At 42.4% G+C, this 12,376-nt stretch overlaps 1 protein-coding gene across 1 annotated transcript; it reads right to left on the reverse strand.

Annotated features, from left to right (window-relative positions):
- Positions 1 to 501: 501 nt before the first annotated feature.
- LOC130198346 (uncharacterized) lies at positions 502 to 9,884 on the reverse strand. Its single transcript, XM_056421498.1, has 4 exons — positions 9,614 to 9,884; positions 6,212 to 6,464; positions 1,166 to 1,214; positions 502 to 654 (listed from the first exon to the last, which is right to left on the reverse strand). Exons 1-4 carry the CDS (start codon positions 9,882 to 9,884, stop codon positions 502 to 504), a joined length of 726 nt encoding a protein of 241 aa, XP_056277473.1.
- Between the last annotated feature and the right edge of the window lie 2,492 nt (positions 9,885 to 12,376).

A 12,376-nucleotide genomic window follows, 5' to 3' on the forward strand; every position in this document is an offset into this window, starting at 1 on the left:
AGTCACACAATGTGTTGGTCATTTAGGAGTCACGCCCACTTACACTAAATAAAATGTACCTGTTGACAGCAACAATAAAAGGCCCACGCTAAGATGGCTGCTCTCTCACTGTGTGCTCTCTCAGGTGTGTCTGACTACAGGAAGAAAGGCCCAGGTGAGCTTCCAACTCCCTTTTATAGGCTCCGCCCCTTTCACACTTAGGATAAAAAAGGAAAATAAAATAAAAATATCACTATTTTAAAGGATAAAACGTTATTTGTTTTAATCTGCATCCACTGACAGAACAGGTGCCTCACTTGACTCAACACCAACATGTCTGTGTTGAAGCAGCTGCTGAACATCGCCAGTCGGTGTTCATTTAGGACAGCAACTTCATCTTCAAACCCGGTACTTTTGGAGACGGCTTAATCCCATCCAGTTCAAGAATAAGTTTTTTTTAAACTTCAAATGTGTAGCGCAATGCTGGTGGGTAAGCGAGGTTCATGGCGTAAATAAGCCCCATCAGCAACATGCAAGCTTTGGCATGCTGCCGCATCCCGCCAACATCTCCTCGCCTTCAAGGAGGATCGATACCTCAACGGGATCTTCTCCATCGTTGCCACGGACAACCACGATCTTCACGATGTGTTGAGTTGCATCACTGCGGCTGTCCACCTGTGTAAAACATACAATAAGAATTTAGACAATGGTATCAACATATTAATTAACTAACAGCTCATTAAACATTACACAAACTTTGATCAAATAAAATGAATGAATGAATGAAAAAACTTACCAGGCAGTCTTCAAATAACGCCTCCTCTTTCTCACCAAGGTACTGGATAAGGCTGTGATAATAGTTTCACGTTTCATCTCAATGCTTTGGTTCTGTGAATAGATAAACATGTTGTCAATACTGAACCCCTTGTTCACGCTAAATGAACTGCATACATCTGCAGAAACAGTGAAAGCAAGACTCATTTGTGGAAGCATGGAGTGTGGAGGAACACAGAAGCAACAGAGGAGGAGTTGGTGTCTCTGCATAGAGCAGGTACAGTGTGAACAAGCATCACTTTGAACAAACACACCTGACTCAGTCCAACATGGCCTCAGCTTGGTCCCAAGGACACCACCCTTGGCTTTCATCAAGCTGATAAGTTGTGGTGTGTGATAGTCAAGCTCGTACATGAACGTCCGCTCGAGGGGAATTGTCGTAATTCTTCTGAATCCTGCCTCTGAATGGACAAAAGTCAACAACAGGAACTGAGCCCAATGCTACAATACACAATACAAGTTAGCACTGCAATAACGATGAACACAAATAAAGAATCGGTTTGGCTTGTCATTTAGAACAGGGGTCCCCAACCTCCGGGCGGCGGTACCGGTCCACGGCTTGGTTGGAACCGGTCATGGAAAAAGTGAATAAAAAAAGTTGTAATTTTTTTGTTGTTGAATCTGTCGGAAAAATATATTATTTTGAAAAAGGAGCGGATCCACCCGTGTGTCTGAGCCGCGTTCAGGAGTCTTAAGGTTCGGGTTTATCGCTGCAGGCGAGTCTCACGCGCCGAACCCTCTGCTGGCGGCACAGTGCCAAAGAATCTTAAAACATATTCAACCTGCTCAATGAATTCTGTCACTTCAGGGAAATGACAACTGTTTTCAAGTTGGCCGATAAAGTCGCTGCTGTGTGGGCGAGTGAACAGCGGAACATTCTCCATGTTTCAGACGTTGACTGGGTGGAAGAGGCTTTTAAAAGAGTTTGAGCGGTACTCCAACCACAAAAGACCCGACTGCAAAAGAATAGACCTGCAACCCATTTGTAAACAAACCCACCCGGTGAATCGAGCCCGTCCGAGCTAGAAGAACATGTGTTGGAGATGCAAATGACGGTGGCCTTAAGGGACATTTCACACAACAACTCTGCCGGTGTTCTAATGACAGCGACCAGAACTCGGTTAGGAGCAGCGGACCAAACACACGTCTGTGTCGCCGTCTCCATCAGCGGCTCGTTGCAGGTAAACAAGCGCACGGCTCACACTAATTCGGCGTAATGATGAGTTGTAGTTTTGGCACTTTATGCCCTTCGTATAATTGTATGACGTCATATTTATTACATCATTTATATTGCCGGTCCGTGAAAATAATTTCTGACACGGAACCGGTCCGTGGCTCCCAAAAGGTTGGGGACCGCTGATTTAGAACACATATACATGAATAAACTTCTGTTGGGAGCAGCAGTCCTACATGGGGATGTTGTTGGGTGTTGTTTTAACAGTTATTCCCTTACCTCAGCTTCAGAGAACAAAGCAGGCCATCTCTGTTCCAAGTCATCAGCCGCAGGACTTCCGGTCGCGGTCTCCAGCCTCCGCATGGAGAATGTCATGGCCATTTTGTCTTGAGTCACCTTGGTGTTGTTCTTCTTCTGTACCTCATGAATAAGCTCCTGTCTCACCACCTCCAGACTGTGTGTGGTACTTGTGCATGAACCCATGTGAATGAATGCTCCGGAGTTAGTGGAAGACAAAGGGACAGTCCTGACACCAACGAGGACTCTCTCCATCCTGGAGAGGGACGTCAACAGGCTGTTCAAGAGAAACCTGTAGACGACCTGCTGAGCAGCAAACAGCAGACGCTCATCAAGAAGCTCACGAGTGAACCAGATCAGATGATTCTGCCGTTTGTTGGTGATTTATAGGAAAAAATAAATCTGTAGTATTGATCAACTTGACATTGTTCTCATTTAATTGGGTTAAAGTTTCTCTGACTTCTTGAATTGTCGTTAAAGAACTTTGTAATAATTTTGAAGAATTTTAAATGTTATTCTTGATTTTACAGGGAGCCATTGGAGAGCAGCTAGTGCAGGAGTCATGTTATCTCTTTTCTTAGTTTCAGTGAGAATACGAGCTGCAGCATTCTGGATCAACTGGAGGGACCTAAGAGACTTATTAGAGCAGCCTGATAATAAGGAGTTGACCTAAGAGACTTATTAGAGCAGCCTGATAATAAGGAGTTGACCTAAGAGACTTATTAGAGCAGCCTGATAATAAGGAGTTGACCTAAGAGACTTATTAGAGCAGCCTGATAATAAGGAGTTGCAGTAATCCCGTCGAGAAGTAACGCATGAACCAGTTTTTCGACATCTTTTTGGCATGTGTCTGATTTTAAAAATATTGCGTAGATGAAAGAATGCAGTCCTTGAGATTTGCTTTATGTGGGAGTTAAAGGACAAGTCCCGATCAAAGATAACACCGAGATTCTTTACAGTGGTGTTGGATGCTAGGGCAATGCCGTCTAATTGATCTCTGTGGCGCTCAGGGCCGATTAAAATTACTTCGGTTTTGTCTGAGTTTAACATCAAGAAGTTGCAGGTCATCCATGTTTTTATGTCTTTAAGACATGCTTAAATTTTACCGAGTTGATTGTTCTCCTCTGGTTTTATCGATAGATATAATTGAGTATCATCTGCATAACAATGAAAGTTTATGGAGTGTTTCCTGATAATATTGCCCAAAGGAAGCATGTATAAGGTAAATAAAATTGGTCCAAGCACAGAACCTTGTGGAACTCCGTGATTAACGTTGGTGGTTATCGAGGCGTCATCGTTTACAAATACAAACTGAGATCGATCTGATAAATAGGATTTAAAGCAACTTAGTGCGGTGCCTGAAATGCCAATCGACTGCTCCAGTCTCTGTAACAGGATGTCATGGTCAATGGTGTCGAACAAGACCAGTACAGGGAAGAGTCCTTTATCAGCACGAAGGTCTAACAAGACCAGTACAGAGATGAATCCTTTATCTGATGCTATTGGGAGGTCAATAGGCGTGTACATATTATTGTATGTATGGTGTAAGAGCCAAATGCATGATTTCATTTGTTATAATAATTTAGTTTTAAAAGATTTAAAAAGGTAACTGAATATAAATCCTTTTCATTATGATTTGAAAGAATGTTTAGTTTAACATATATAATTTAGTCTTGTATTTGAAAGCTTCATAATTTGTCTGAATGTGAGCTTACAATCAGATGATGTCACGTCAGTATAACAGCTAGCTGTGTTGGACTGTCAGTCATGTGAGTTCAGAGTTGTTGGAAGCGACATAGTTTTTTGACCGTGTGACCGTGTACTATACGATTTTTAAGTAAACATAATTTTGTATGAAACTACTTGTGTCACTCGCGTGTCAATTAATAGCTTTTTAAAGACTGATCTCAATAGTGTGGTACAAAAGAACCAGAACTAGACGGAGTGCCACTACATATGGAATAAGTGTGTCCATATCAGTGTGTGTATATGAAATAAGTTTGTCCATATTCGTGTGTATGGAATAAGTGTGTGTCGCCGTGGGAAAGGCGCTCACCTCAGGGCCTGGATGATGACGTTGCCGTGGAGACCTCTCAGTCAGGTGACGTCCCGATCCAGGAACTGATTAATTGAAGACTCAGAAACAAGTGATGTAGTCAAACTGCAATGCAGTCGATGTTTATTTAACACAAGATAAAAATAAAAAGGTTAACAGCTAAATAAGTAAAACTCGAGCTGATGAGCAACGTGTTTTTCCAAAGAGTGAAGGATCAATATCTGAACGTCTGTATCCGTCTAGAAGGATCTATTCGAAGACCTCTATTCCTTCTTTTTATGGACATTTTGCTCAAATTGTTTAAAATAGATTTTTACAGACACTCTGGACTCGCACACCTCTCACACATGATTACAAGACTTTGTGATACAGCATGTACCAAGGAATGACATTGTAGTACACATTACATCAGTTACATACATCACACAGATTATATTGCAGAGTGCGTCACTACATAGGGACTCCACCACAAGTTAGCCGCTCCCGGTATGCGGTCTGCAGCGTAAAGAAACCTTAATCCTAGAGTGCTTCAATATAAGAAATAAAATATCTGTTTCAAAGAAACGGAATCGATGCTGCAGAGACCAGTGGAAATACTCACAGTATCGATCGATATGGCAGTAGCAATATTTACAATGAGATGAACCGTGGGACAACAGCACCCTGTGGACCACACGTAACAGCACCGGCACACAGCTTGAACTCTTCTATGAGGCCCACTGGGTCGTCTGGCTGGCAGCTCTCAGCCAAATGTCCTCAGATGTAGGTTCATCTGCAGGCAGGGTCACGGGCGTCACCTGCATGGATCCCGGGGATGGAGAGAGAGAGAAAGAGACGTACGAAACACATTCTATCCTGTGTGGACTCTCTTGTGTTTGGTCAGAGTTACTTTTCTTGCAAAACTTTCCCCACAAACATCACAACTGAATGGTTTCTCTCCTGTGTGGACTCTCATGTGTCTCTTCAGATCTTCCTGTTGTGTAAATCTTTTCCCACAAACATCACAACTGAATGATTTCTCTCCTGTGTGGACACCCATGTGTCTCTTCAGACTTCCCTGTCGTGTAAATCTTTTCCCGCAATCATCACAACTGAATGATTTCTCTCCTGTGTGGACTCTCATGTGTCTCTTCAGATCTCCCTGTTGTGTAAATCTTTTCCCACAAACATCACAACTGAATGATTTCTCTCCTGTGTGGACACCCATGTGTCTCTTCAGACTTCCCTGTTCTGTAAATCTTTTCCCACAAACATCACAACTGAATGGTTTCTCTCCTGTGTGGACTCTCATGTGTTTCTTCAGATCTCCCTGTTGTGTAAATCTTTTCCCACAAACATCACAACTGAATGGTTTCTCTCCTGTGTGGACTCTCATGTGTTTCTTCAGATCTCCCTGTTGTGTAAATCTTTTCCCACAAACATCACAACTGAATGGTTTCTCTCCTGTGTGGACTCTCATGTGTGTCTTCAGACTTCCCTGGTGTGTAAATCTTTTCCCACAATCATCACACCTTAATGATTTCTCTCTCATGAGCTCTTTTGATCGTGATTCATTGGATTTGTTGCCGGTGTTACATCCCACATGACTTCCAAGAGCTTCCTTATATTTCAGGGCATGTGCAGCAGACTCAGGTGCCCTGGGCTCCTTCCAGACATTGTCCCCGTCTTCACTGTCAGGTCCAGAATCTGACAAAGCTTCTTGCCAATCACCACAACTGACCTCAGTCTCGGAAGAGTCTGAAGCCTCTTCATCATCAGCATTTGGATGTGAATGACGATGTGGATTTAGGTTCCTGTCTGGTCCTGATCCCCCACAGTCGACTCCATCAGTTTCTGTTTGTATTGGTGTAGCTGAGCTGCAGGCGGGAGGCTCCGCCTCTTTGTTGTCCTCCGTCTGGCTTTGATGAAGCCGTGAGGTCTGAGGTTCGTCATCTTCACTCTTCAAAGTAACAGCAGTGGATAAGAACTTGGTGATATCGGCCTCCTCCAGCACAATGAGCTGATCTCCCTCTAGACGGGTCCAGAGATCCTGCAGCTCCTCTTTTATGAGGAGGGGCTCCGGCTCCTCTTTGTCCTGGTCCTCAGGGGGGACATCTGGTTTGATCCCAACCAGCTGCTGGACATCTGCAGGGAGTACATTATAAACAGTGACTTCAGACTGAAATCAACTTTCATTACTGGACACGTTCAAGGAGTCTGACTGAATGTGTATTTCTTGCTCTTCATGTACAAACACAGAAATACAAAACAATAACATTTGTAAACAGCAGGAGAGTTGTGCATTGGTGGAGAGCAAAGGGTGGTTGAATAAATATGGAATGTTTAACAGGGTTCACACACATGTTGACCAATGGGTGTCCAGGACTTTAAACCAAATTTCAAGGACCAAATGTTTCGTGAAATCTCGGTGCATACATGAAAAAGTGAGAAAATGTCATATTTCAACTAACAAGGAGAATTCTAAAGCATACAGTATATAACCTTAAATGACAAATGAATGAGCAACAATAGTTTGATTAGTTTATACTTTTGATCAAACTATTGTCCCATATCTGCAAATCCATCTGTTGTGACTGTAAATGGTGGTTCAGGCTTTGGTCAGACAGAAAGACATCGGCCCTTCAACACGTTGACAAAGTGACTCTTGAAGTGACGGAGCCCCAACGAGCAGCGAGATGAGCTGCCGGGGAACATTCGTCAAATAGCAGGCTGGCATCTTCGGATGATTTTAAAGAAAATGTAACATCACCTCCAGTCAGGGCTTCACTTTGTGACAGCATCGCCTGAGCCGAACAGAGAGAAATGCTGCGCAGCGTAGCAGCTGCCCTCGCTGTGGTGAGCTAGCCGGTGATGGGTATGCCGCAGCTCCGCTAGCAGCAGCTCCCCTAGCAGCAGCTCTCTGATGCCTGCTTCCTTTAGCACGGCTCGTTAATGCCTCTCCCATGTTTGACATGTCCAATGTTTCGCCACCACAGAGTAGCCAGCATGGTTAAAGCTACACTTCTCTGGCATAGAGGATTATCCCGACCGCTTCCCTAAACTACTGTTGCTATGGCCACCAAACCCTTCAGTTAAGGTGCGTTCAGTTGCAGTGAAAAAAACAATAGAAAGTGAGAGCGTACAGGACTGTCTCAGAAAATTAGAATATTGTGATAAAGTTCTTTATTTTCTGTAATGCAATTAAAACAAAAATGTCATGCATTCTATTACAAATCAACTGAAATATTGCAAGCCTTTTATTCTTTTAATATTGCTGATTATGGCTTACAGCTTGAAAACTCTAAAATCCTATCTCATAAAATTTGAATATTTCCTCAGACCAAGTTACTAAAAAGATTTATAACAGCTGAGTGTTTGTCAAGGCTCAGGAAACCCTTGCAGGTGTTTCGAGTTAATTAGACAATTCAAGTGATTTGTTTAATACCCTACTAGTATACTTTTTCATGATATTCTAATATTTAGAGATAGGATATTTGAGTTTTCTTAAGCTACAGCTACAGCTTGCTGATTATGGCTTACAAGCCATAATGAGCAATATTAAAAGAATAAAAGGCTTGCAATATTTCAGTTGATTTGTAATGAATCCAGAATGCATGACATTTGTTTTTTTAATTGCATTACAGAAAATAAAGAACTTCTGAGACAGTCCTGTATGTGCCAGCTTATATTTTGAGCATCTTTCTTTTACAAATATTTTAAACTCAGCGTGAAAAACAACATTTATATTGGTAGTTCGTCCAGCTGCTCATTGAAAATGTTTTTTTTCTTGTTCATATTGTGTGCCGTTCACAAATAATTTACTTTTATATTTAACTTAAATTCTGTGTTCCTGGTCACATCAATTTGAAAGCTGGACCAAAGTGTTTTGATTTCATTCAATTAGAATTAGGCCAAATAAAAAGCCTCAAGCTGTAAGTCCAGTCTGGACCGTCGTTTTCTCTCAACGCCTCAATAGGGAGATCTCGCCTGTCACGAAGACAGAGGTCAGGGATCTCGGGCTCAAAAAGGTTGATGACCACTGCAATAAGAAGAACAAAAATTAAGATATTTTGTATTATTATATTATAAAATAGCTATAACTTTGTAATTATGTTTGGGGCTTAGAAGTCCCGGCACACACTCGTGTGTGTATATATATATATATCTGCCGATCCGATAATACCGATCACTGTGTCGATTGAAGGATTCTATTTATTGTGAAGCATTATTTCTGAAATGAATTATTCTTAACATTTATTTTGTATTTTAAGTCTTTAAAATTAAAATACATTAAATACACTAAACTTAAATTGAGTACATTAAAATTGTTTGATTGCTATTGTAGGGGATTTCAGATATGTATGGAACACATCTTCATCATTCATTTCCTGGAACTCTTGGGGAAATCTATATACAGGACTTTAAATAATCAGAAATGTGCTTTTTTAACATACAAAAGTCTGACTTTTATTTTTCTAAACTCTTCCTTGGTACAGTAAAAGTTTTAATTTGAGAATTTAAGCTAAATCTCAGAAACGATCTATAAAGATACAAAATCAGTTCATTGTTTACTTTTATATGCTAGTGTATGATTTGTCGACATCTTATTTTGAAAACCGGATGTTGTGTCACGTGGTTCTTTCCGCGAACTTTGCAAAACCGGATGTTGTGTCACGTGAATCCTTCCGCTAACTTTATCAAAACCCTCGGCGCTCCCGATCGAATGCGTTTACCGTGAACATCAGTCTATAGGGGCAGACATGTGAGAGTCGGCTGAGTCGACCCAGAGATTCAACTCGGGGGACGGGGACGCCGCTCGGTGGTGAGGATCCCCTCGTTTTGAGAACGGCGATCAAAACCGATAATGGGAATATCGGCCGATATGGATCGGCGCTGATCATCCCTAATATATAAAACTGCCTGTAGTAATGATTGTAATTGCCAATATTCAGGTTTATTTATATTGATTAATTAATGTTCTTCTAACGTTACCCTGCTATGCGTTTGCATCATAGAAGACTTAAAATAAGAATATATATCACCGGCTTTTATTTTGACATTCGTTTTAAGCACTTCCGTTATCTTGTTTTTGGATTCAGAGACAGAAACGGAAAACAAAAGTAGTTTCCCGTTTTTGGTTTCAAACAGAACACGAACAAAGCACGGTATTTACGTATTTACGTATTTTGAATGAAGCATCAAACAAACGAACAAAGCTCCCCGGACCCTCCACGTGCAGATCCCGTAACACGCGGCATGGAGACCGGGACCAGTGAAGAAGAAGAAGCACCCACCTGATGCGCGTCGCTCGTGTTCTCTGAGCTGAGACACGGTGTCCTCATAAGCTGCTGTCAATGTGTCCAACAGCCCAGAAGACTCTTCGACGGCCGCGTGGACTCGCTGCTTCACCAACAGCCTCAGCATTTCTCCCGGAGACACGGAGACCGACACCGGAGGCTCGTGGGACTCCATCTTTGAACAACGCACCATCACGTGGTCACTGAGAATCTCAACAGAGCCGAGGCGCCGCAGTTGCTTCTCCACCGACTGCGTGGCCCAGTGCATGATGGGAAACGCCTCGCTGCCCTCACGGAGAGCTGATTGGCTCTTAGATTCTTCTTCTTTTTTTGTTTTTTTTGTTTTTAGGCGGCTGGCATCCAAACTGGTGCATTACCGCCACCTACTGCCTTTCTTTGCGAACTACAAATAGCAAGCCCTTTATCCCCTCAAAAAGAAAAGAAAAGAAATAAAAATAAACTAAACTAAGAAGGGAGCCCTGTCAACTTCAGTGCCCTACATTCTTCTATTCAACCCTGTCTCCTTCAGATACTGCAGCACCCTTCCTGCATCCCTCAATTGCACCCCTCCTCCTGCCAGCCTCCTCTTCAACCTGCCTCGCTCGTTTCTAAATTTCTGGCAATGCCACATGACATGATCCACCGTTTCTGCTATCTTGCAGGACTCGCACAGTCTGGTTGGGTGTTTTTTAATTAATTGCATTGTTTTGTTTAGCTTTGTATGTCCAATCCTGAGTCGACCCAATATGTTTTCTTCTCTAGTGCTAAATATTGTTGTCCTCCCCTTGTTAACATCCTTCTGAATAGGATACAGATGTCTTCCTGTGCCTCCTGCCTCCCAACTGTGCTGCCATTCCTTAATCATGTTCACCTTTATTATTGATTTAGCTTCTGATTTGCTAAATAAAATATCCTTCTTGTTCTGACATTCCAATGCTTGCTTTGCTAGTTTGTCTGCTGCTTCATTTCCCTTTACCCCTCTATGTGCCGGCACCCACATGAATGCTACCAAAATACCCATATGCTTAAGACGGAAAAGTGCTTTGTGTATTTCATTGATTAAGTCCTGCCTGCTGTTAGATGTGAGTGATTGTAATGACAATAATGTTGAACTGGAATCCGAACAAATGATGACCTTACTTATCTGAACCTCCTCCACCCACTGTAGTGCTGCTAGAATGGCCAATGTCTCGACTGGATACACCGACAGATGGTCTGACGATCTCCGTTTGACTTCATAACGAAAAGATGGGCTGGTGACCGCAAAACCGGTTCTACCTGGACTAGGATCTTTCGATCCATCCGTGAATGCCGGAGTAAATGATTTATATGTCGTCTTTAGCCTATCCTCCACCATTCCTGCAATATTATCAATGTTTTTAAGTGCTTGGGTTTTGTTCAGAGTGAGAAAAAATGGATCAACTAATACTGAGGAAAATAACCAAGGAGGTGTTACCGATAGCGACACGGTAGCAGTGGATTTGATCTGATTCAACCCCATCTCCCTTGCAAATTGTCCACTACTCCACGCAAAGCAGCCCCGTTTGTCCCTTTGGCTTTCCCAACACGGCATGAGCCCCTTTGTGGTTGGCTGCTTGTCCACGGAATGCCCTTCAGATTGGCCCAATAGCTCAACATTAACTGTTTATGTCTCAAATGCAGCGGCATCTCACCCACCTCCACCTGGAGAGCAGACACAGGACTTGTTCTCAAAGCCCCACAACAAAGTCTCAGAGCCTGAGATTGCACCACATCCAACTTTTTTAGTGAAGTTTTTGCCGCAGTTCCAAACGCTATACACCCATAATCAAAAACTGATCTCATCAGCGCAATATAAATATTCTTCATTGCAGGCCTGCTGGCTCCCCATTCCGACCCGGTTAGGCACCTCATCACATTTAAAATATTTTTACATTTCCTAACTATCATCTGAATCTGCTCATTCCATGTTAGCTTATCATCGAACCACACCCCTAGAAACCTAGAAACCTTCACTTGTTCAATCATTTGCCCATATAGCTTTAGCTGAGTAACCACTCCTCTCTTCCTAGTAAAGCAGATTGTTTTAGTTTTCCCCACAGAAAACTTGAATCCCCATGCATAAGACCATCTTTCTACTTCATTCACGGCCTCTTGTACCTTCCCTTTAATATGGTTTATGTTCTTCCCCCTCTTCCACAACGCTCCATCATCTGCGAATAGGGATCGTCCAATATCACTCTGAACTCGAAGGAACACATCATTTATCATGATGGAGAACAGTATTGGACTGATTACACGACCCTGAGGTGGACCATTCTCCACCGGGTATCTTCTCGATAGTGCTGTCCCAATTCTGACTTGGATAACTCTGTCAAGTAAAAAGTCTTTAATCCAATTGTATACTCTGCCCCCTATTCCCATAATATTCAACTTAATCATCAACCCTTCCTTCCAAACCATGTCATATGCCTTTTCCACATTAAAAAACACCGCCATCACTGACTCCTTATTTACCTGGGCTTTTTTGATTTCTGTCTCTAAACAAATAATTGGGTCCATAGTTCCTCTACCTTTCCGAAATCCACTTTGATGAGGTGTTATCATTCCCCTGGTCTCCATATAATATCTTAATCTCTCGGTTATCATTCTCTCCATAATTTTACCGACATGAGAGGTTAGTGCTATGGGTCTATAATTTGTTGGATTTGATGAATCTTTGCCCGGTTTCCTGATTGGAATAAGCACAGCTTCTTTCCATGATCTAGGAAGTCTCCCCAT

This window comes from Pseudoliparis swirei, chromosome 8 (assembly GCF_029220125.1).
Source record: "Pseudoliparis swirei isolate HS2019 ecotype Mariana Trench chromosome 8, NWPU_hadal_v1, whole genome shotgun sequence".
Classification (NCBI taxonomy): domain Eukaryota; kingdom Metazoa; phylum Chordata; class Actinopteri; order Perciformes; family Liparidae; genus Pseudoliparis; species Pseudoliparis swirei.